The sequence below is a fragment of the Eumetopias jubatus genome, unplaced genomic scaffold, assembly GCF_037043125.1.
Source record: "Eumetopias jubatus isolate StellerSeaLion01/CBP00866 unplaced genomic scaffold, mEumJub1_p1.0 scaffold_7, whole genome shotgun sequence".
Classification (NCBI taxonomy): domain Eukaryota; kingdom Metazoa; phylum Chordata; class Mammalia; order Carnivora; family Otariidae; genus Eumetopias; species Eumetopias jubatus.
In genome coordinates, this window is record NW_028274813.1 from 2787454 (window position 1) to 2808407 (window position 20954).

At 50.1% G+C, this 20954-nt stretch overlaps 1 protein-coding gene across 3 annotated transcripts in view; it reads left to right on the top strand.

The window, feature by feature from the left end:
- The window catches only part of CDC42BPB (CDC42 binding protein kinase beta), a 99792-nt gene that overhangs the window by 23313 nt on the left and 55525 nt on the right, over nt 1–20954 (top strand). For all 3 annotated transcript variants that reach the window (XM_028100503.2, XM_088024433.1, XM_028100518.2), the window contains exons 2-3: nt 18286–18377; nt 20702–20785. In XM_028100503.2, the coding sequence (XP_027956304.1) occupies nt 18286–18377; nt 20702–20785 (176 nt within the window). The remainder of the gene's footprint in view (nt 1–18285; nt 18378–20701; nt 20786–20954) is intronic.

The following is a 20954-nucleotide window of genomic DNA, read 5'->3' on the forward strand; positions in this document are numbered from 1 at the left end:
TCTTGCTTATGTTTTTGGCTTCATATTTAAGAAGCTGTTGCCTAATCCAAGGTCACAAAGATTTATACCTATGCTTTCTTCTAAGAGTTTTATAATTTTAGCTCTTACTTCTAGGTCTGTGATCCTTTCTGAGTTACTTTCTGTATTTGGTGTGAGGTAGGAGCTCATATTTATTCTTTTGCATGTGGGTATCCAGTTGTCTTAGCACTGTTAGACTGTTCCTTCCTCACTGCGTGCTTGTGGAGTTGTGTCTGTTTCTGAGCCTCAGACAGTGGGATCACGCAGTTCCATGCATCTGCTCCCTTTAGCTTCACACCGTACCCTTGAGATTAATCAGTGTTGTGCGTAGCCTCAATTCGTTCTTCTGATGTGTGGTGTTCCATTGCACGAATACTGCAGATTTTTAACCATTCTCCCATTAGTGTGCATTGGGTTGTCACCAGTTTATGATGGCTTGGCTAAAGCTGCTATGAACACTCTTGTATCTTTTTGGGAGACGTAGCTGGGTCGTCAGGGTACACATATGTCAGCTTAGGAGATACAAACACGGATGGGGGAACAGAAGGGTGATAAATAATCTGTTCAGAGGAGCATGAAAGAATTGTTTACTTCGGTTCCAGATTTTAAAGAATTTGAACAATATACTTCCTTTAACCAAGATGATACTGGCTACCACTGACTGTTGGTTCCACAGAAGGTGTACTAATCACGAAAGCAGAAGCAGCTATGGTTTTACTCTGTGGAACAAAAGCCAGACTGCTCTGAATTTGCAGCGGGGGCACCCACAGAAAATCCAGTCACACACGGCTGACTGGATGCCTGAACAATAAGAAAAATACGTGCAGTTAGTTTTTCCTCTCCTTTTAAAATTGGACATTTTTAATGTTATAAGAAATATGAATAATTATGTATGTGAGAAACAAAATGAGAATTAAAATACCACCCATTTATATGAATGTGGACTTTGTGTTTTCTTAGTTATCTATCAAAAGCAGGTCATAATCTCTGTCCTGCAGGTTGGAGAGATTGTTTTGCGACATCTCTGACCCATATGTAGATGTTCAGAAAGTGGTAGCTGCCATTAGCAATGGGGTGGATTTAATATTTTATCAAATATTCAGGGTGGGAGAAAGAGTGAAAGACAAACGTACTCAGCCACGTTCCCACCTTCGCATCCCTCTTGAATACGACCGTGGCGTAAATTTGAATTGTAACGGAAGGTTGATGGATATTATTTGGTTTCTGAAAGTTCCCCCAAATTACCGATTACTGAAATTCAGTCACCTTTTTTTTTCATGTGTTGATTTGCCGATGGAGGCTTTGCAGACTTCCCAACTTCTGATTTTACTCGCCCCCCCCCCCCCCCGCTCCCTTCTCCGGGGCAGGCTCCGACCCAAGAGTTGGAACCAGGGGGAGCAGGTTAGGACTCACTCTGCTCCAGGACTCCAGTCTCAGTCACACAGAGGTGTTGTGAACACGCCCCATTCTGGGAGGAAGAGATGCAGACATTTCCCGGCCTTGCTGTTGTCATGCCCTGCTTCCTGCCCCACTGGTCGGTCACACAGCCCAGCTCTAAGTGTACGGGAGGCATTTTGGGTCTGTTCAGGATGGCTTTGGCTTTGTGCTGGGCAGTGGGGAGGAGGCCATCCTTGACTTTCCATCCTGCTGCAGGAGACGGGTTCCCACAGTCCTCCTCCTGTGTGTGTGTGTGGAGGGGGGGGGCTGAGCACTCTCAGGGTGGCCCCGTCTTGGTGCTGGGTGTGCAGGTTCTTCACCAGCTGACCTGAGGGCACCCTCTATAGCCAGAGAACACCCAGCACCGTATGCTGGTGGCCTGCTTTTTGTCTTTAACTAAATAGAATGCTGAAGGTAAATTTTGTCCATTGCTGAGCTTCTTGGGTTAACACAGTAAGACTTGGAATTACAAAACCGTCTCTAGAGCAGCTGTGATACTGTATTGCTAGACTAAAAGGCCACACTCTGATTGCAGGTGCTCTTGAGCATGTCAGTTTGGCACAGTATGGAATCTGTGTATTATCCAAATATGTATATATTTTCCCAGCAGGTGACTCAATAAAGCAGCATGTGTGTTCATAAATATATTTTATCAAAATTAAAGTTTTTTACTCAAGATTCAGTAGAGAAAGATCAGGAAAAACTAAAGAAAAACCAGTGAGTAAAATCATTAATTTCCACCCAAAAAACCCAAAACAAAATACAAAGAGCTGGTGCGGGTACGTGTGGTCAGAGCCTGGTGCAGGCGAGCAGGCCCATCCCAGGAGACACCACTGAGGCACCGGGCAGAGCCCTAGAAAAACCGAGTGTCCTTAACATTCACTGTAAGGAAATGCTGTATTCTGTGGATTGCTTACTGAAGCTTGGGACTGGATTTACAAGCCTAGAATTATGGTTTACTGTTAGCATCTAAACCGGTGAAAATGAACTTTTTGCTTATAACATCTGTGATGTCTGTTATACAGACGCCTTCCCATCCCCATCCCCGAGCTTGATGAGGTTAGTTGATCAGCATGATGTGAGCTTGGTTTTGGAATGGATCACCTTTAACCTCTATTCCAAGATGAATGGTTTTTGTTTTTGTGTTTACAGAACATTTGGTGAAAATGACTTCAAGCCTCTAATCCATGCATTTTTGTTTAGCAGCAGAACTCTTCAGAGTGACGTGTTCCCCCTGTGTTCATTGCCTCTTCTCCCATTCTCAGACTCACTTGAAGCCGACTTTTGTCCCTCACTACTCCTCGAAAGCTGCTGCTGTGTCAGGGCCACTTGTGGGCTCTCCGTGGCAAAAACCAGGGGCTAGGGCGCCTGGGTGGCTTAGTCGTTAAGCGTCTGCCTTCGGCTCAGGTCATGATCCCAGGGTCCTGGGATCGAGTCCCACATCGGGCTCCCTGCGCGGCGGGAGACCTGCTTCTCCCTCTCCCACTCCCCCTGCTTGTGTTCCTGCTCTCGCTGTGTCTCTCTCTGTCAGATAAATAAATAAAATCTTTAAAAAAAAAAAAAGGGCTAATCCTCAGCCTCCACTGCCTTCTGGACGGAAGTCCCGGTTCTTGTGCATCGTGCTGGTTGCTCCTCCAGACTCTTGGCTTCTCTTCCCCTCAGCCTCCCGGCAGCCAGAGGGCCAGCCCTTGGTCCCCTCCTCTGTCTCTGCTGAATGCCCGGGGATCTCATCCACGCCGTGACTGTGATGCCAGCAGTGTACTGAGGACCCACACTCCCAGCCAGAGCCCAGGCTCCAGGCTCCAGGCTCCAGCTGCCTCCCTGTCTACCCGCGGTCTGCTCCATCCACTCGCTGACGACTCTGGCGTGGAGGCCAGCACCTGGGATAATTCTCACACAGCCCATCCAGGCCTGCAGGAAATCCTGTGTGCTCCACCTTCAGACCACAGTCAGAACCTGACCCCACCACATTGACGGCTCTACCCAGGCCTCTGGCCCTGTAGAAACAACTCTCCTCCCTTACTCTACAACATTCCCAGTTTCCCTGCTTCTTTCCTTTTATCTAAAGATGAATATCTTCTGTATAACTGATTTGTTCCTCACATGTATGAGGAAGTTAGGGATTTTTGTTCACAGATCTGCCCATACTGCCTAGGATAGTTCCTGGCATACAGCAGATGCTTAATAAGGATTTGTTTATTTGATTCTAAGAGATCAGGGACTATAAGCATTTTCATACAATACTGTAGTTTATGAAATGCTTTTTTTTTTAAGATTTTATTTATTTGAGAGAGAGATAACAACGGAGATAGCGAGAGAGAGCACGAGTAGGGAAGAGAGGGAAAAGCAGGTTCCTCACTGAGCAGGGAGCCCGACAGAGGACTTGATCCCAGGTCCCTGGGACCATGACCTAAGCCGAAGGCAGATGCTTGACCGACTGAGCCGCCCGGGTGCCCCTCGAAATGCTTTCATTTACTGTCTCACGTAATCATTTATTCAGTCAACACAAACTCCAGTCTGCATAACTTCCCCAGGTACAGAATCCTGGGGTCCTCGCTGTGGCCTTCCAGGTGAGAGAAAGGTACTAGCTAGGTCTGTGTTCATGGTGGCCCATCCCACCTGCTCAGCCCTGCGTGGAATTTACACGGCACCTGTGCCTGGCTTCTTCCTCTCAGGTGGAGAGCAAACGTCCCCTTCTCCGTACTTCTGCTCACACTGCTCCTGCTCACGGGTCTTGTGTCCAACACAAAAGCAGGACTTCAAGGTTGGTTTAGCTTTTACTCATTTTCCCTTCTACCTCCCTCCTCTACATTCCTCTTCAAGGAAAATATTGTAATGTTCCCTCCCTTGTACCCTCACAGCTGGTTTCTCTTTCACCCATACAGCTTGTTCCTTAAAATTCTTTGTAGTGCTCACCTTGCTTGTCCATGTGCTGTGTTCAGTGTGTTCCTGTCCCTGCTCTCTGCTAAGCCAAGAGGACTCTGGATGTCAGGGTGGCCTCCCCTAGGGGTTCCCAGTCAGGCTTTCCTTAGTACATAGGATTTGGATTCAGTTTGGACCTGAGGCCTGTGTTCCTCGCATCTGGCCGGGTGTGTCTGAGACGGGTAAGAAGCAGGCCTTCCCCAGGACCGAGTGCTCCGGGACAAAGGGGATGCTGTTTATGACAAAGGTACCTGTGAGCAGCCGCGGTCCAGATAGATGTGGTGGGGGACTGGCAGCCAGTCTCAACTTCTTTCTGCTCATGTCGCTGGGCCTTTTTGAATTCACCTTCCTGGGGAATAACTCCAGATGTTAAAGCAAAGTGTCTTCAGACCTGTGGCATTTGAAGAGCGGTACAGGTGAAGGAAGGGTGTAGAGGACTTACGGCTTGAAGAAAAACCACGAAGATGGTTGAAAGGTCCTAGGGGGTTGAACAGTGCTGAAGGCAACGAGGAGCTGTGCTTGCTCCTGGCGAGAAGGAGAAGCAGTTTACCAAATCTTTTCACTCCGTGATTGGGTGGTTCTTCATCCATAAACACATCTGTCAAAGAAACAGACAAGTTGCTGCATTAAACTTTGATTTTTCTGACTTAAACTTTGGGGTGGAGGATTTTAGAGGTTAACAGAAACCTGAAACATTTCTTCGTCTCTCCACCTCTGTGAGCGTTATCCTGGAGCGAGAAGGTCGCTTAGAGAGCCTCTTAGGGAGGGTGTGTGAAGGGCCTTCCTGACCAGGCCTCCACTCCATTATCTACGACTGCCGAAAGGTGAGACAACCATCCCACCAAGACTCAGAAACCTGACCCCAGGGCCCTGAAAAGACACCGACTGTGGACATCACATCAGCCTTGGGTTCAAGAAGCTTGGCAGTCGCAGGGGCACAGATCCAGAGTTTCTTTCCTTGTAAAAGGGGACGATGCTACCAACCTCACAGGGTTGCTGGGGGTGGGTGGGCAGCAATAAGGCATTTGATGCAGACTCATGGCCTGCCATTTGTGGCCGCTCAGATGCTGTAGGTGTTTTCAGTAGCAGGTTCACTGGAAATGCTCTAAATTAATAGGTGCCTGACCTGCATAGACCAGGCCCTGTACCTGAAGCCAAACAAACAAAATACAGAACTAGAACTCTTATAGTAAACATTGTAGTTACTACAGGAAAAATATGCATCTTTCCTTTTTCCCGCCACAACATCGCATCAGCCTTGGGTTCAAATAGGGTAACAGCAGCCCTGACTGTGCCCTTTGAAGCACATCTTCAGCTCCTGTGCTTTGCCAGCCGTGGCACTGAAGGTCTGATGAGCCTTTGAACGAGTTTGTGAGCCGCTCAGTCCCACCTGGCATGTGTCTGTCACAGTTGTCCCTTCGTGTTTTACATTTATAAAGAAATTCTTGGGACACCTGGGTGGCTCAGTTGGTTAAGCGTCTGCCTTCAGCTCAGGTCATGATCCCAGGGTCCTGGGATCAAGCCCCGCATCGGGCTCCCTGCTCAGCGGGGAGCCTGCTTCTCCCTCTCCCTCCACCTGCTGCTCCCCCTGCTTGTGCGCTCACGCACTCCCTCTCTCTCTGTCGAATAAGTAAAATCTTTAAAAAAAAAAAATTCTTAAACTGAGTGTCATGGAAGAAAAGTAGCCACGCAGGTCAGGTCGAAATGTGAAGGTCACTAAAATGATCCAAGCCCTCCCACTGCTCCCACAGGGCCCCGAGGGGCCGGGGTGTCTGTAGAAACGAATGTCAGGGATCAGAGACGGCGCGTTCCTTGGGGGCGGGGGAGAGAAGGGAGGCCGCTGGTGGTTTGGACCCTGCAGGTGAGATCCTCCTCGTCTCCCCAGTCGAGCAGGTCCAGGAGCCACTGGCCTGTGGCAGCCCTGACGTGTGTGCGTGGGTTTCCCTCCATCCTACGCAGAACAGACCACCCTCCAGGATTGCAGAGGCCCTTCCTGTGGCACTTGGTTAACAGGGCTACTTTGTGGCGACTACTGAGTGCCACATGGGTGTTATCCGAGGGTGATCCGCCTGGTAGAACATGTTCGTAGCAGGTACACCTTCCTGGTTGGTAGTTCGCTGGATTCCGGGGTAATTTTGGTGATAGAGCTGGTTTCCTTACTGTTCAGTGTGACATCTGAGTAACAGCCGTGTGCCACCCAGTAGCTGGGGCTGCTATTCAAGGAGGCTGCACTGTGTGCGGGGGCAGGGCGCGGATAGAGTGCGACACTCCCAGCCACTTTCTGGGCAAGTACTGTTCTTCTCAACCAGTGAGGACACAGCCTTAGAAGAGCCAGGTAGCTCTGCCGGGTTTGCACAGTGGCCCAGCGGTGTTGGGGTTTAACGTCCCACCCTGGGGTCATTGGCCTGGCCGTGAGGATGTGCCGTCTCCTCGGTGATGGAATGGTGATCTCAGGTGAGAGTCTCTCCCGCCCCTGCCGTCTGATAACCAGCATGTGTTCTGTACCGTAGATTTCCCTGTTTCTTAAATTTAGAACGTAAACATACAGCATGCTTCCAGTGCCCCGCGGGAGAAGCGTTCCTGAACCTGGCTTTCTCCCTGGCGTAGACACTGAAGCATCATGAAGTCTTCTCTTGGGCCTTTGGTGCATTTGTGTGACTGGTGTATATGCCTCAGTTGGCTGTTTCATATCGTTCCGTTGTACACTCGGGTTTTTTTTTTTTTTTTTTAACGTAAACATGAATCTGTATTCACCTCAGCAGGGAAGTTGGCTTTACAAGAAGACGTATGTTGTGAAGATCATTCACTTTGCATAGGCTCTTTGCTTTGACAGAGGAATCCCCAAGAACAGTGCCCCAGCAGTCTGGGGGGGAGACATGCCGTCTTGGAGTCATGGCCTCCTTCGTTGGGGCTTCAAATGGGATGTGCCGCTCTCAGGTAGACAAGACAGACACTTGTAAGTGAGGCAATAGGATTTTGAGCAAGACAGACCAAATGACAGTGATTTGAGAAAAGCAATCAGTCAGCAATCAAGTGGACGCGAAGAGGAAGGAATGCGTGGCTGACCCTGGAGTATATCCTGAAACCAGGTCTGAGCAAGGTTAGCCAAGGTGGGGTGCGCCAGCCTTCATGTGACAGCAGGCTGTCGGAATGAGGCCTTTCCTGGTTTATTGTTGACTCAGTGCAGCCTCCCCACCCTTTCCCCCACCCTTTCCCCCACCCTCGCTTCTTCCATTTTCCCTCACCCTGTCTCTCCCTCACTTGCCTTCTGAGTCAGAGCAGTGTGAAAGGGCTCTCCTTTCAGTTCTTTAAGATCTGAAATTGCGTTAAAATTTAATGTTTGTTCACTTTATGACAGTATAGTTCCTGATTATCAGCCTATGTGGGAAGAGTCCAAATTTAGAGAACTTTATTTGGGAGTTAGTAGGGCTTCTTGGAAGGTTCAGAACTGGTGATTTATAACAAGACAGATTTGTGACCGACTCCCTGTGATGGAAAGTGTTCTGTCATCTAACAAAATTAGTGATTAGTTATTAAAACAAATCCTGGGGCGCCTGGGTGCCTCAGTTGTTAATCGTCTGCCTTTGGCTCAGGTCATGATCCCGGGGTCCTGGGATCGAGCCCCGCATTGGGTTCCTTGCTCGGCGGGAAGCCTGCTTCTCCCTCTCCCACTCCCCCTGTGTTCCCTCTCTTGCTGTCTCTCTCTCTGTCAAATAAGTAAAATCTTTTAAAAAAACAAAAAAATCTGGGACACCTGGGTGGCTCAGTCGTTGGGCGTCTGCCTTCGGCTCAGGTCATGGTCCCAGGGTCCTGGGATCGAGCCCCGCATCGGGCTCCCTGCTCCGCGGGAAGCCTTCTTCTCCCTCTCCCACTCCCCCTGCTTGTGTTCCCTCTCTCGCTGTCTCTCTCTCTGTCAAATAAATAAATAAAATCTTTAAAAAAAACAAATCCCATTTGATGTAAGTTAAGCACATTTTTCAAAAACTTTATGATAGGCATTAATCTTCTGTAGGTGTATCCGCAGTCTGAACTGTTGAGAATAAATTTGAAGCAGTTTGGGAGCTGGAACTCTAAGCTGGTGCTTGTAGGAAAGTGTCTGCTTTTCCTGCCACTTGCTAGATGACAGCCCAACTCTCTCTTGGCCTTGCCTTCCAGTTCTCAGTGTGTGCTCGTCAGGGTCAGTCATGCCCTGCCTGCTGTAGTGTCCTGCCGTGGCCGCGCTCCTGGTCCTCGGGGTGCCGTCCCGGCTGCTTCGCCCCTAGCAGAGACCAGGTCCCTAGTCCACTGGCATGTTCCTGGCCTTCCGCCTTGGGGCTTGCAGTGCCCGCTGGGCTCCTCGCCTGCGCGCAGCCAGCCAAGGGGCTGTGGCTCTGCCCTGTGGTCTCTGGGTGGGGCCAGAGCCGCAGCTAGCGGCTGCCGCAAGGACTTCTAGGAGCGGGGCCCTGCACCACGGAGCGGGGCTGGCGGTTGGGCCCTTGGCCTTTGGGGCTCCTGTTTCTTTGCTAGTAAATGTATTACGTGGGCTAGATAATCTGGAAGACCATTTCCAGTTCCAGATACATGACCAGTGAGTGGCTGAGGCTGAAACAGCGGGAGGCCAGGGTGCGTGCTGGGAAGGGACAGAGTGGGATTTTCCGGTCTGCCTTCCTGAGGGCGGCTGCCCTGTGACACCGCCCTCTTCCCTCTGACTGTCCCTCCCGGGGCTCTCCTTCCAGCCACTCTGATCTTACTTCCTCTCTGGATAAACACACCAGCGAGGATGGAGGGGGCATCAGTTTCTCATTTCACAATGATTTTCTGTCCGTTTCAGCCAAGGAGCCTCCCTCCGCCCCCAGTCCTTCCCGGCAAAGTGTTTTCCTGTTTGAGGGGACACTGGACTCCAGGTTTCCTTACAGTTGGGATCTCCTGTTGGCCAGTGGTTGCCCACGATTGATCGGTTGGTTAATTCTTTGCCTAATTCAGGGCAGCAAGAGGAGTTCTATTGGGGACAATCTTGGGTTGTAGAAGAATGAAGAAATTAGGGGAAAAAGAATTTGATAAACATTTAGCTCTCTAAGGGCTAAAGCTTTATTCAGTCTTTTTTGGTGGAAAATATCCCAGGTTGTTAAATATTTTTACCTTACGAACTCTGCCTGCCCATCCTGTAGAGGAAGTAACCTTTCCTGATGGCGCGTCATGATGTGGTCCCTCAGTCAGCTGTGTTTATTGCTTTCCCATCCTTGCGCTAGGGGCTGGGGAACAGGCATTAGCAGGGTGGAGGTAGCCCGGCCTTCCAGGGCCTTCTAGTCCAGTGCGGAAGATGCCAGTGAGTAGGTACAGCTCTGAGGCCTCCTTCTTAGAGGACTGACAGGCTCCTGACGTCATTTGGCTGAAGTCGGGGTCCCCTTCTGCCTCAGGGATCCCAAGGGTGAGCAGGAGCTGGTGGGGGTGAGAGGGCTGTCCCAGACTGAGAGTTCTGCTTAGGAAGACCCAGGGTTGACTGAGGACCTGAGGCAAAGACCCTAGGTAGATGGAGGGATCAAGGGGAGCACAGGGGTGACGCCAGGCGAGGCTGGAGTGGGGGTGGGGGACGCAGGAGGCCCTGCACTGCAGCAAGCTCTGAGCGTGCACATTCTAGCCAAGAGCCGTGGAAAGCTGTGGAGGAATCTTAGGCAGGGATGCGATGTGATCACGCTGGCTCTGCAGAGAGGGTGCGGTGGCCATGGGGATGAAGCGCCGGAGGCTGGAGAGCGGTCGCAGCGGCGCAGGCCGGCGAGCGGGGAGGTCTGCGTCAGAGGGACAGGAAAAGGTGGCTTTGTGCCTGACGGGGAGTGGGGGGGGGTAGCAGGGAGTGGTCTGAGACGTGCGCAGGTGCAGCTGCAGGGGGACTAGACGCCCACGGGGCCCCCGTCAGCCTGGGCCCCGCGGCTCTGTCTGTCCTCAGTGTGGTTTCCTGGTGCTGGCGAATTGGAGGTGCCCAGGGAGTACTTGCTGAGTTGACACCTTTTAGTGTTTGTTCATGGAATGTGAAGGAGAGGTAACTTCACCCTTCCCAAAATTTATAACAGTTACACTTGTCTTACTTCAGAATCCACAAGTCCACTGTCACCATGAAAATCAAACATTTTAAGTAGTACAGCCGATCTGTTTTCTTCAGGTTACATAAGATGTCTGTCTTCTACGAGAACCTTAACATAAATGATATTGAAAACGAGTCCCTAATGGAGTTTCCATTGCTGTGCTTTTGCTTTGCATCCTGCGTATTTTGAGAGCGTGACAGGCTGTGTCACACCCCCGTGGGTATAATTCATGAAATTTTGCCTGTAACATTCTGTATTCTGAGAGCATCCAGGCTCTAGATTAAGTCAGTAGGTAACATTGGCAGAATGAGAGAAGGTTTAAAAAATGCCAGGGCCCTCCTTCCTCCCAGTGAGCTCCATCTCCAGTTTCCTGCGCGCCCCACCCGGCCTCACCGCTCCTCCACCCCCGTGGCAGCTGGTGCTTCTGAAGTGGGGCTCTTTTGAAAGTATGAAACAGTAGGATTTTACAAGATTGGTCTCTTCGCTGTCTTAGGCTCCGCAGCGGAAACCGTGGAGTAGTTGGACTCCACTGCTCCGTCATCGCTCCCTCCCCCACCCAAACCTGCTCATCCTGGTCTGTCCCCTGTGAGTCGCTGGCATCCGACCCCAGCGGTCCCCCTCGAGTCCCCTCTGCTTCACCCCATGTTGCAGACCACTGCCCTTCCAGAGCCTGACCTGGGTGTGGCCTTTTGCTCCTCATGTCCAGGGCCTGCATCGTTGTCACCGTCACTGCCACTGTGGGCCTCGAAGCCACTGTTGCTAGCTCTCGTGGGGAGGCAGCACCCTCTGCTCGCTCGCTCTCTTTTTTATGTTATGTTAATCACCATACATTACATCATTAGTTTTTTTTTTAAAGATTTTATTTATTTATTCATCAGAGAGAGAGAGAGAGAGGCAGAGAGAGAAGCAGGCTCCCAAGGAGCAGGGAGCCCGATGCGGGACTCGATCCAAGGACCCCGGGATCATGACCCGAGCCGAAGGCAGACGCTTAACCGTCTGAGCCACCCAGGCACCCTACATCATTAGTTTTGGATGTAGTGTTCCATGATTCATTGTTTGCGTATTATACCCAGTGCTCCACGCAGAACGCGCCCTCTTGAGTACCCATCACCAGGCTAACCCATCCCCCTCCCCCCCTCCCCTCTAGAACCCTCAGTTTGTTTCTCAGAGTCCATCATCTCTCATGGTTCGTCTCCCCCTCCGATTTCCCCCCCTTCATTCCTTCCTGCTCTCTCTTTTTTTTTTTTAACATATATTGCATTGTTTCTTTCAGAGGTACAGGTCTGTGATTCAACAGTCTTGCACAATTCACAGCACTCACCATAGCACATACCCTCCCCGATGTCTATCACCCCCCACCCCATCCCTCCCGCCCCCCACCACTCCAGCAACACTCCGTTTGTTTCCTGAGATTAAGAAATCCTCATATCAGTGAGGTCATATGATACATGTCTTTCTCTGATTGACTTATTTCGCTCAGCATAACACCCTCCAGTTCCATCCACGTCGTTGCAAATGGCAAGATCTCATTCCTTTTGATGGCTGCATAATATTCCATTGTGTATATATACTACTTCTTCTTTATCCACCCTCTGCTCTCTCTGCTTCCATTCCTGCCCCCCTGCAGCCTGTTTTCCAGATAATGAGAGAATCTTTAAAAAGATGTTTAGGGCGCCTGGGTGGCTCAGTTGGTTAAGCCACTGCCTTCGGCTCAGGTCATGATCCTGGAGTCCCGGGATCGAGTCCCACATCGGGCTTCCTGCTCAGCGGGGAGTCTGCTTCTCCCTCTGACCCTCTTCCCTCTCGTGCTTTCTATCTCTCATTCTCTCTCTCTCTCAAGTAAATAAATAAAATCTTTAAAAAAATGTTTAAAAATTTTCTTGAAACATGTTCAAACTCAGAGAAAAGTTGCAAATAACAAACAGTACGCAGAAGTGCCCCCAATGATTTGAGAGTTGAGTTGCTCTTCCAAGCCTACAGAGGGGCCACCAGCCCGCTCGCATTCCCCTCCGTGGCCCCCGGGCCCGCGCAGAGCCACACGCCACTCCTCCTCGGCCTGGCCATTCAGTTCCCTTCCGTGTGAACATTTCCTCAGTCTCGCCTTGACTTTCGTGCCCTTAAAATTTTTGAACATTGCAGGCCAGTTACTTTGTAGAATGTTCCTTCAATGTAGGTTTCCCTCCTGTTTCCTCATGATTCGATTCAGGGTATGTAACTTGGGCAGAAAAATCCAGAAGCGACACTGCCTTTCCTCACTGTGTCCTGCTGGGTGCCGGCAGTTTCATTTTGTCACGTAACTGGTGATAGTGTTCACTCTGGTCGCTTGGTTTAGGGAGAAGTGTCTGCCCGATGTCACCGTAAAGCCACTTGCTTCCCTTTGTCATTGAGAACTATTTCGTTTGGATGTGCTTTGAATCTACATAAGTATCTCATTTCTCATCAGATTTTTTTAAATTTATCAATATGGGCTCCTTCCTGGTTTCCTACGTAATTTATGTAATCTGTGATTATCAGTATTGACTCTGATTGACCAGTACTCTTTGAGCATGTCTTTCCTTCCTCCCACGAAATGTTCCAGGCCGGGCTCTGGAGTGCCGGAGGAGCCCTGGTTCCTCTGCAGGAGAACGGTCCTGAGAGCCCGAGCGGGGCGCTCGATGTGCTTGTTGCTGGGATGTTGCTTCCCCCAGGCCCTCTCCGTGGGTAGAGCGAGGACTGTGTGGGTGTACGCTGCTATTTATGTCTGTGTTTTGATGTCTCTGTACATTGAAAATCATGAGGTCACACTGATGCCTCCGATTCTAATCCAGGACTGCAGGAATCGTAACTTCCTCGAAACTCCCTTCTCTGGCGGTGAGGAACCTGACTCCCCTTATCCTGAACCTGTTTACTTACGTGATCAGTCCTCCTGGATAGAACACATCTCCCCTCTCTGTTCACCCTGTTCCGTTTCCCTGCAGGGATGTCCTGACCCCAACATCTCCCCGGTTGGGCTCTGACCCCTGCTCCCTGCTGGGTCCTGCCTAAAGGGTGCTAGTAGGAGACTGGAGGGGCGGAGGAGGCAGAAGGGACTGGGGTCTTCCTGCCTGCTCCTCTTCCTTTGAGTGACGCCCTTAGTAACGCTTCTTCCTTCTGGCCAAAGTGCCTGCTAGCAGTGGGCAGCGGGTCCCAGGTGGGCGTACTCCCACACTTTGGGAGACCCCAGCTCCCTCCCAGCCCCCTGGCTCCCAGCCCATGGGATCCACCTTTGAGCCTAGGGACCCCAGTACCAAGCAGCAGCATTGCACCCTCAGCTCAACAGAGCCCTTTGCCTAGGTGTCAAAAATTCCAGCATCTTCCTTCGGTTCCCCTGATCCACGTCTGCTGTCCCCACGATGAGTTCCCTTCCTGCTTTTTAGTTACCTCGTTAACAGTTCTTTATGAATAAGATTTTCTTATTCATTAACTGGTGTGTTTCTGTCTCTTGACTCTACCCAGTCCGGATGGCGGAGTCACCCTGCTTTTTTATTGATACTGATTGAGAGCCCATTTGAAATGTTACTCTTTCTGCTTTTCAGCTGTTAAGTCCTCTGTGATCAGCATGATTTCATGGCCCCTTACATCTGTGTGGTTAGGGTGGTCTGCCGCTGCGGTGTGATTCTCTGTTCTGGTTTAGTTAATGCAGTCTTAATAATTTTTACACACCAGTGTCGTATTTTTACTCTGTCCTCAGAACTCTTGGATATCGTTTCAAGTGTTCATCTCCGTTTCCATGGTTTTTCCCCAGTTTATCTGACTGGCCCTGATGAACCCATGTCCATCCATGTCAGGTAAATTTGCACAGAACTGTGTACAAGGCCAAAAAAAAGCAACAAAATTGCTTCTATCAAAGAGTAGGAGAGGGGCGCCTGGGTGGAAGTGGGTTAAGTGTCTGCCTTTGGCCCAGGTCATGGTCCCCCCGAGGCCCTCATCCGTCTGTTTCTCCCTCTGCCCCCCCCAACTCTGTCTCTTTTTCTCTCACATAAATAAAATCTTTTTTTTTTTAAAAAGTAGGAAACTTGATGAGGAAGGTAAGTAAGATGATTGATGTGGAAAGAGCAGAGACAGAGTGATGAGGGCATCCTGGGTGGCAGCCTTGCTGTGAGGCACTTCCACCCGCCTTGACGTCAGTGTTCGTGGGGCCCCTGAGGTGGGCAGGGAAGGCGTTTTGCCCATTTTTTGGGTGAGGAAAGTTAATCACAGAGGACGAAATGACTTCCCTAAGATGGACGGCTACCAGCTGGTGCACTTGGGACCTGAGTCTCCCGACTGGAAGCTGGGGCGCTCTCCCCCCTCACTCCCAGCGGAACAGACCACTTAAATACGACGCAGAGATGGTTACAGCCGGAGATGAGGATAAACACTTCATGCTCCCACAACATGCTCTCAAGCACAGATGAATGACAGGTTAACTATTTTTAAAAAGCCATTTAGCAAAAAACAGGATTGAATATCAGATCTTGAAAGAGTTGATAACTTTCTAAGCCTTAATAGTAAAATGACGAAGGAAGAATGAATCAATTCAGTTTTATTAGAAGTACTTTTATTAAAAGTAATAATTTCTGTAAGAATAATATAAGATGAAAAGCGGGGACATAATAGAGGCGTGGTGTTTACAGGTATGCTGTCTGACAAGGAATAAAACACTTACGCAGTCTGTTACACAAGATTAAGACATGAAGTGAGCAAATGGGATGAGTAGATAATCTTCATAATAGGGTATACAGCCGGCTTCACTGGGCCTCAGAGAACTGCCAGTTTCAAAGGCAGGTGACACATCCATGTACGGTGTTGGGGAGGGGAGTGGTGACTCAGGCCATAGTATGGACGGCAGATTAGGAGCTGCAGAAAATGATAGTGTCCTTTGAAGAGTCCTGGAATTTCAGCCTAAAATTTATTTTAAAATAGTGAAAAAAGCTTGTGTGCATGAAAATGTTCATTGTGAAGTTATTCGCTGTAAGAAGATAATAGTTTTTTGGGTTTTTTTTTTTTAAGATTTTATTTGTCAGAGAGAGAGAGTGAGCATGAGCAGGGGGAGCTGTAGAGGCAGAGGGAGAAGTAGGCTCCCCGAAGAGCAGGGAGCCTGGTGTGGGGCTCAATCCCAGGACCCTGAGATCATGACCTGAGCCCAAGGCAGAGGCTTAACAACTGAGCCACCCAGACATCCCGGGAAGATAATAGTTTTAAAGATTAAATGTTTAGGGGCACCTGAGTGGCAGCGTAGTCAGTTAAGCATCTGACTTCAGCTCAGGTCGTGATCTCAGGGTCCTGGGATTGAGCCCCGTGTCATCAGGCCCTGTGTTCAGCACTGAGTCTGCATCTGCCTCTCCCTCTCCCCTCCCCCCTCTCATGCACGTGCACTGTCTCTCAAATAAATAAAGTCTTTTTTAAAATAATGAGGGGCACCTGGGGGGCACAGTCAATTAAATGTCCAACTCAGTTTTGACTCAGGTTGTGATCTCAGGGTCGTGGGATGGAACCCCAGATCAGGCTCCACGCTCAGCACAGAGTCTGCTTCAGATTCTCTCTCCGTCTGCCCCTCCTGCTCATGTGTGCACGTGCACTCTCTCTCAAATAAATAAATCTTTCTTCTTCTTTTTTAAAAAATATTTATTGATTTATTTGACAGAGTGAGAGCAGGAACACAAGCAGGGGCAGTCGGAGCGGGAGAAGCAAGCTTCCCACCGAGTAGGGAGTCCAATGTGGGGCTCGATCCCAGGACCCTGGGACCATGACCTGAGCCAAAGGCAAACGCTTAACGACTGAGCCACCCAGGTGCCCGAAATAAATCTTTCTTTAACAAAAAAGAAATGTTTAACCTATCTGTTCAACAGACACACCATTTACAGTTGTTGGTGTGTCAACTTAGTGAAATAGTATGCATCTGTTAAAATGATAATTGAGTACAGAGACATGAAATGTCTAAGAAAATAATACAGAAAATATGAAACATTGACTGTCTACGAGCAAGATGGAACGGAAACACGGACAAGTTAAATTGACTCTTGGCACGATTCCGGGTGGAATTTTCTTTGACTTGCATGACTGGTTTGTACATTTACAACAGTGGCTACCACCTTTCGTGAGTCGTTGGGGTATTTGTGGAAGGATCCAGAACGTTGCATTGTACCCCTGCCAGAGCGGGCGTTTCTATGGCGTGCTCTCGGCTGTGCTTAGTGGTAGAGTTTGTTCGTAGCTGGTCAGTGTGCTTTTCTTTCTGCATCTCTCTCTTCAGGTGGTAAAATAGAACAGATCAGATTTGTTGGGATTGTTTTTCTTCATTGTAGAAGGAACGGTACCATGCGGTTCCCCGAGAAGATACCAAGAGAAGTTGAGGTTTTCGGTGGCTGTTTGAAGTACATAATTTCCATTAGGAGTTCTGGGAATGGTTATTTTGGGTGATATTTGAAAGAAATAAAGATGAGCCATAGATGACCTTTCAGGTTGTAGCTCAAGGGTTTTCTTTAGCCTGGCCTTTTTCTTTTTTTTTTTTTTTTTTAATCAGGCCCTATGTGTTCTGTTCCCTAATCTCTGTGCCGATGAGCACTTACACTGATAGTGTTAACAGTTCCCCAGTGGAAATGTTTTGCAAAACTAGTAGTGGAGAATTTAAAAAAGAACTGTGTAGAATATAGGTTAGCATCAAATGGGGATTTGGGCCTGGAGGTGAAAATAACAGGCGTCAGGTATAAGAGATGTGATTAAATGGCTGTCAGACCAAGGGCGGGACAGGTGGTGGTGGGGAGTGAGCTGCCTCGGGAGGTGAACCACGTGACGTCTGTCCTGGCGCTGCCACTTGCTCTGCTCCTGGAAGGGAACTACCCACACTCTCTGGAGTGCCGTCCACGAACTGGGGATGGCTTAACACCACTGGGACATCTTCCTGTCACAGTTCTGGAGGCCAGAAGTCCAAAGTCAGGATGTGAGCAGGGGAGGCTCCAGGGAAGACTCCCTGTGTCTTCCAGCTTCTGGCAGAGGCGGCGTTCCTTGGCTTGTGACCAAATTGCTCCAGTCTGTGCCTCCACCCTCTTGTAGCATTTTTCCCTCTGCATCCAAATACCTTCTTTTTAATAAGGACTCCAGTCCTGTTGGATTTAGGGCCCATCTCATTCCTGTTTGTGACCTTACCTTAATTTGCACAGACCCTACTTCCAAATAAGGCCACGTTCCCAGGTTCTGGATGGACACTATTGATTGGGGGGCAGAGGGGAGACGTGACACTATTCAACCCAGTAGACTGTCCCCAGAAACCTGGCTCAGTTTCCGCCTCCTAAAATGCAGAACACGTGAGTGCCGTGGAAAGTGCTTCTCATCTCTTACTGAAGTCACTGTTAGAGGCTCCATGCAGTTAGTAAGGATGGTTACAGTGTCCAGGAGTACTGTTCGCGTGCTGTAAAGGTTGCCCCCATTCTTGGAGAATGTCTTGTGTTCCCCCAGCTGCCCCGTGGCTCCACTGAGCTGACAGGGGGGGGCCCGGCGCTTGCTCACCTGGAGGGTAGCTAGTGTTACGGGCTGCAGTGGGTCACTGCAGGATGGCTGCGCATGTGCCCACCAGTTGCTTGCCCGGTGAAGTAGACCCTAGCTTTAGTGATTTTTACTGGGGGTCTCTGGTGTGGCAGCGTTTGTTACAACAGAGTGAAGTGTAGGTGCGATGATAAACATCTACATTAATTGAGCATAAATGCAGACTTTCCAAAACTTGCCAGATATTAAACATTTAAAAAGTAAACTTTTTTCTAAAAAAGCCGTGTAATTTAGTAGAACGCCCCGTCAATTGAATTTTTATGTAGTCTCAAGAGAGTAAATTGTTGATTTCACTTTTTTAAATTTGTAGCTAAACCATTTACACAACTGGTGAAGGAGATGCAGCTTCATCGAGAAGACTTCGAAATCATTAAGGTGATCGGAAGAGGGGCTTTTGGAGAGGTAAGAGAGACTTCGTGTGCTGACTTTGCCTGATGGCCACAACAGCACCTTTAGGACCTGGCGCGCTGATCTGGGGAGGGGGTCATTACTGGGATCGTTGGGAGGGTGGTGCTCGACGGGCAGAGTCTGAAGGCCAGAATTAAGAGAAAAAGAAGCAGAAGCTTGTGACAGGTGAGTTGCCCTGAATATTGTTTCTTAGAGACAAAGAAGTCTATTAAAAATCCATTTGTGAACTGAAAAATAGCTCGGTGGTCCTTTTCCAGAGTGCGAGGAGGGCGAGCCAGCGGCACAGCCCTCTGCACGGCCCTCTGCACGGCCCTCCTGACCTCCGCTCGCCTCAGGCGTGCTGGCCTCGCTGCCCTGGGCCGGACAGCCAGACCCCAGAGGCCACGGCCTCTGCCCCGGGCGCCTTGCTTGGCGTCATGCCCCCACCAGGGAGGCCCAGGTCCCCGCCGCGGACCAGGATCAGGGAGTTTTACAGTGCGCCTCTTTGACTTTGAAACGTATTGACCCCTCTGCGTAGACTCTGCCTTTAGCTCGGGCTGGGGGAGCCTGTGTGGGGGGGGGGGCTTCTGAGGAGAAGCAGTGACACGCTGCCCCGCCGCAGCAGCTGATTTGTTCTGCCTGCCGGTGAGCCCGCCTGCCGTGACTGCACGGCTACGAAATGCGGTGTGGGGTCGGCTGTGCCGGGCACACATTTCCCACCGTGCGCCAGACAGTGTGAAGCAGTGAGTTCACCGGGTGGCCGCTTTGCGCTCGGGTACCTCCTCTGCCTCCTGAGTTGAACAGCGCCCGTGATCTGTCTTAGAAAACATGTCCGTGTTTTTGACGATTCTTCTGCTACAAGCACCTGATGGTACCCCTACTGTATCTGCTTTGGTAGAATACACAGGAAGGGAGTAGTCCTCCAAAAATGCTTTATAAATGGTCGAGTGAGAAAGCCCTGGCCTCCCCGAGCGAGTGTGGACAGTTGTGTGTCGTGCCCTCGTTTCTCCCTTGGAAACTGCTCTGGCCTGCGATCAGACCCCAGCCCCAAGTCCTACGCCGTTCTCTCTGCCACCCCACGCTGGCTTCATGCCGCCCCTCCGTGGGCCCTGTGGCCGGGGCTCCTCATATCACCGGCTCCCTCGTCTAGCTCCTCCCGCCCCCCAGCCTTTCTGCATCCTGTCTGGGCTCCCTGCACGTGCTCGCCAGCCCTCCCCTGCCAGGACTAGAATTTTGGATTCTTAACAGTACTGCCATTACATGGCACTCTATGGTAATGAGGTGTTATTGCTGTTGCCTCCTGGGATATTCCTGTTGTCATGTACCCGAAGTGTGCCCAGTTTCAGTGACAGCACTGAGCGGATTACAGAAATGAGGACTCTGTCAGTGCTGGGACCGTCTGTATGAAGAACATATATGGTTCTAACTGAACTATTTTTTCCTAATGACACGCCAGGGGAGGGTTTCTGTGGGGGTCTGCAGTGGTGCCCGAGTATGTGGACCGATGGCACTAAGATCATGGGACGTGCCACTTAGGAGCCCCCTCCCAGAGAGAGCGTGGACAGTCCGGAACTCCACGTCCTGTGACGAGAGCATATGAAACTGGTAGCTCAGAAGTGCACACCGCCCCCCCCCCCCCACACACACATCACCACCACCGCTCAGGCAGAGTTGAGAGAAACGTTTCTGGATGATTCCATAAACAAGATTGGGAATATTTGGGGTATTGTCCTTTTCCTTGAGCACAATGGCTTTGGAAACACTTTCAGGATCGTGGGGACAGCTGGTCTAGGAAGTGCTCTCATCAGCGTGGGAGCACTGACACCTTCTAGCCCCTGCCTGAACACCGCTCTACCAGGAGGATGAGAAACTGAGGCCCATGGGCCCAGAATGGCTTGTGCTGGAGCTGGACTTGAATCCCGCCCGTGAGAGGTAGATGTGAGCTCCAGTGGGGCGGGTAGGAAGGCTGTGGGGCTGGAGCCCTCGGACACAGGGAGGAGGGCTTGGGAGCAGTGAGTAGGTTTTTAAGGTTTTTCTGATGACAATCCCAGGCATGCGCCAAAGAAGAGGACGGTGAACCCCCCTGTGCACCCATCGCTTACCACTGAAGGTTTTTGAACTGAGCGAGTGAGGTGCCAGGTGCAGCATGGCTAACATAAAGTCTTGAGGCTTAGAAGGGCAAATGTTTGTTTACTTAAAAAACTCTTCTTTCCTCAGCAGCTCATTTTCCAGCGTTTCATTTCCCCCAGGCAATTAAGATTTCGCTGTAGTTATACGAAAACGTGCTGGCCTTTTGTTCCATTAACTACATTGTTGTTAAACTCCTGTTCGTATTCCAGGTTGCTGTTGTCAAAATGAAGAACACTGAACGAATCTACGCCATGAAAATCCTCAACAAGTGGGAAATGCTTAAAAGAGCAGAGGTAAGCGTGGAGTAGTGACTAATCAACAGTTGAACGGGGGTTTATGTGAGAGGAAAGGGGCCATGACGCCGCGTGGGGTCCAGACCACAGCCCTCCCAGCTCTGGGCCTCCCTCCTTGACCCAAGTGAACTGCTTTTTGTCGCCATGACGTCAGCCCCTTCCTGGCTGT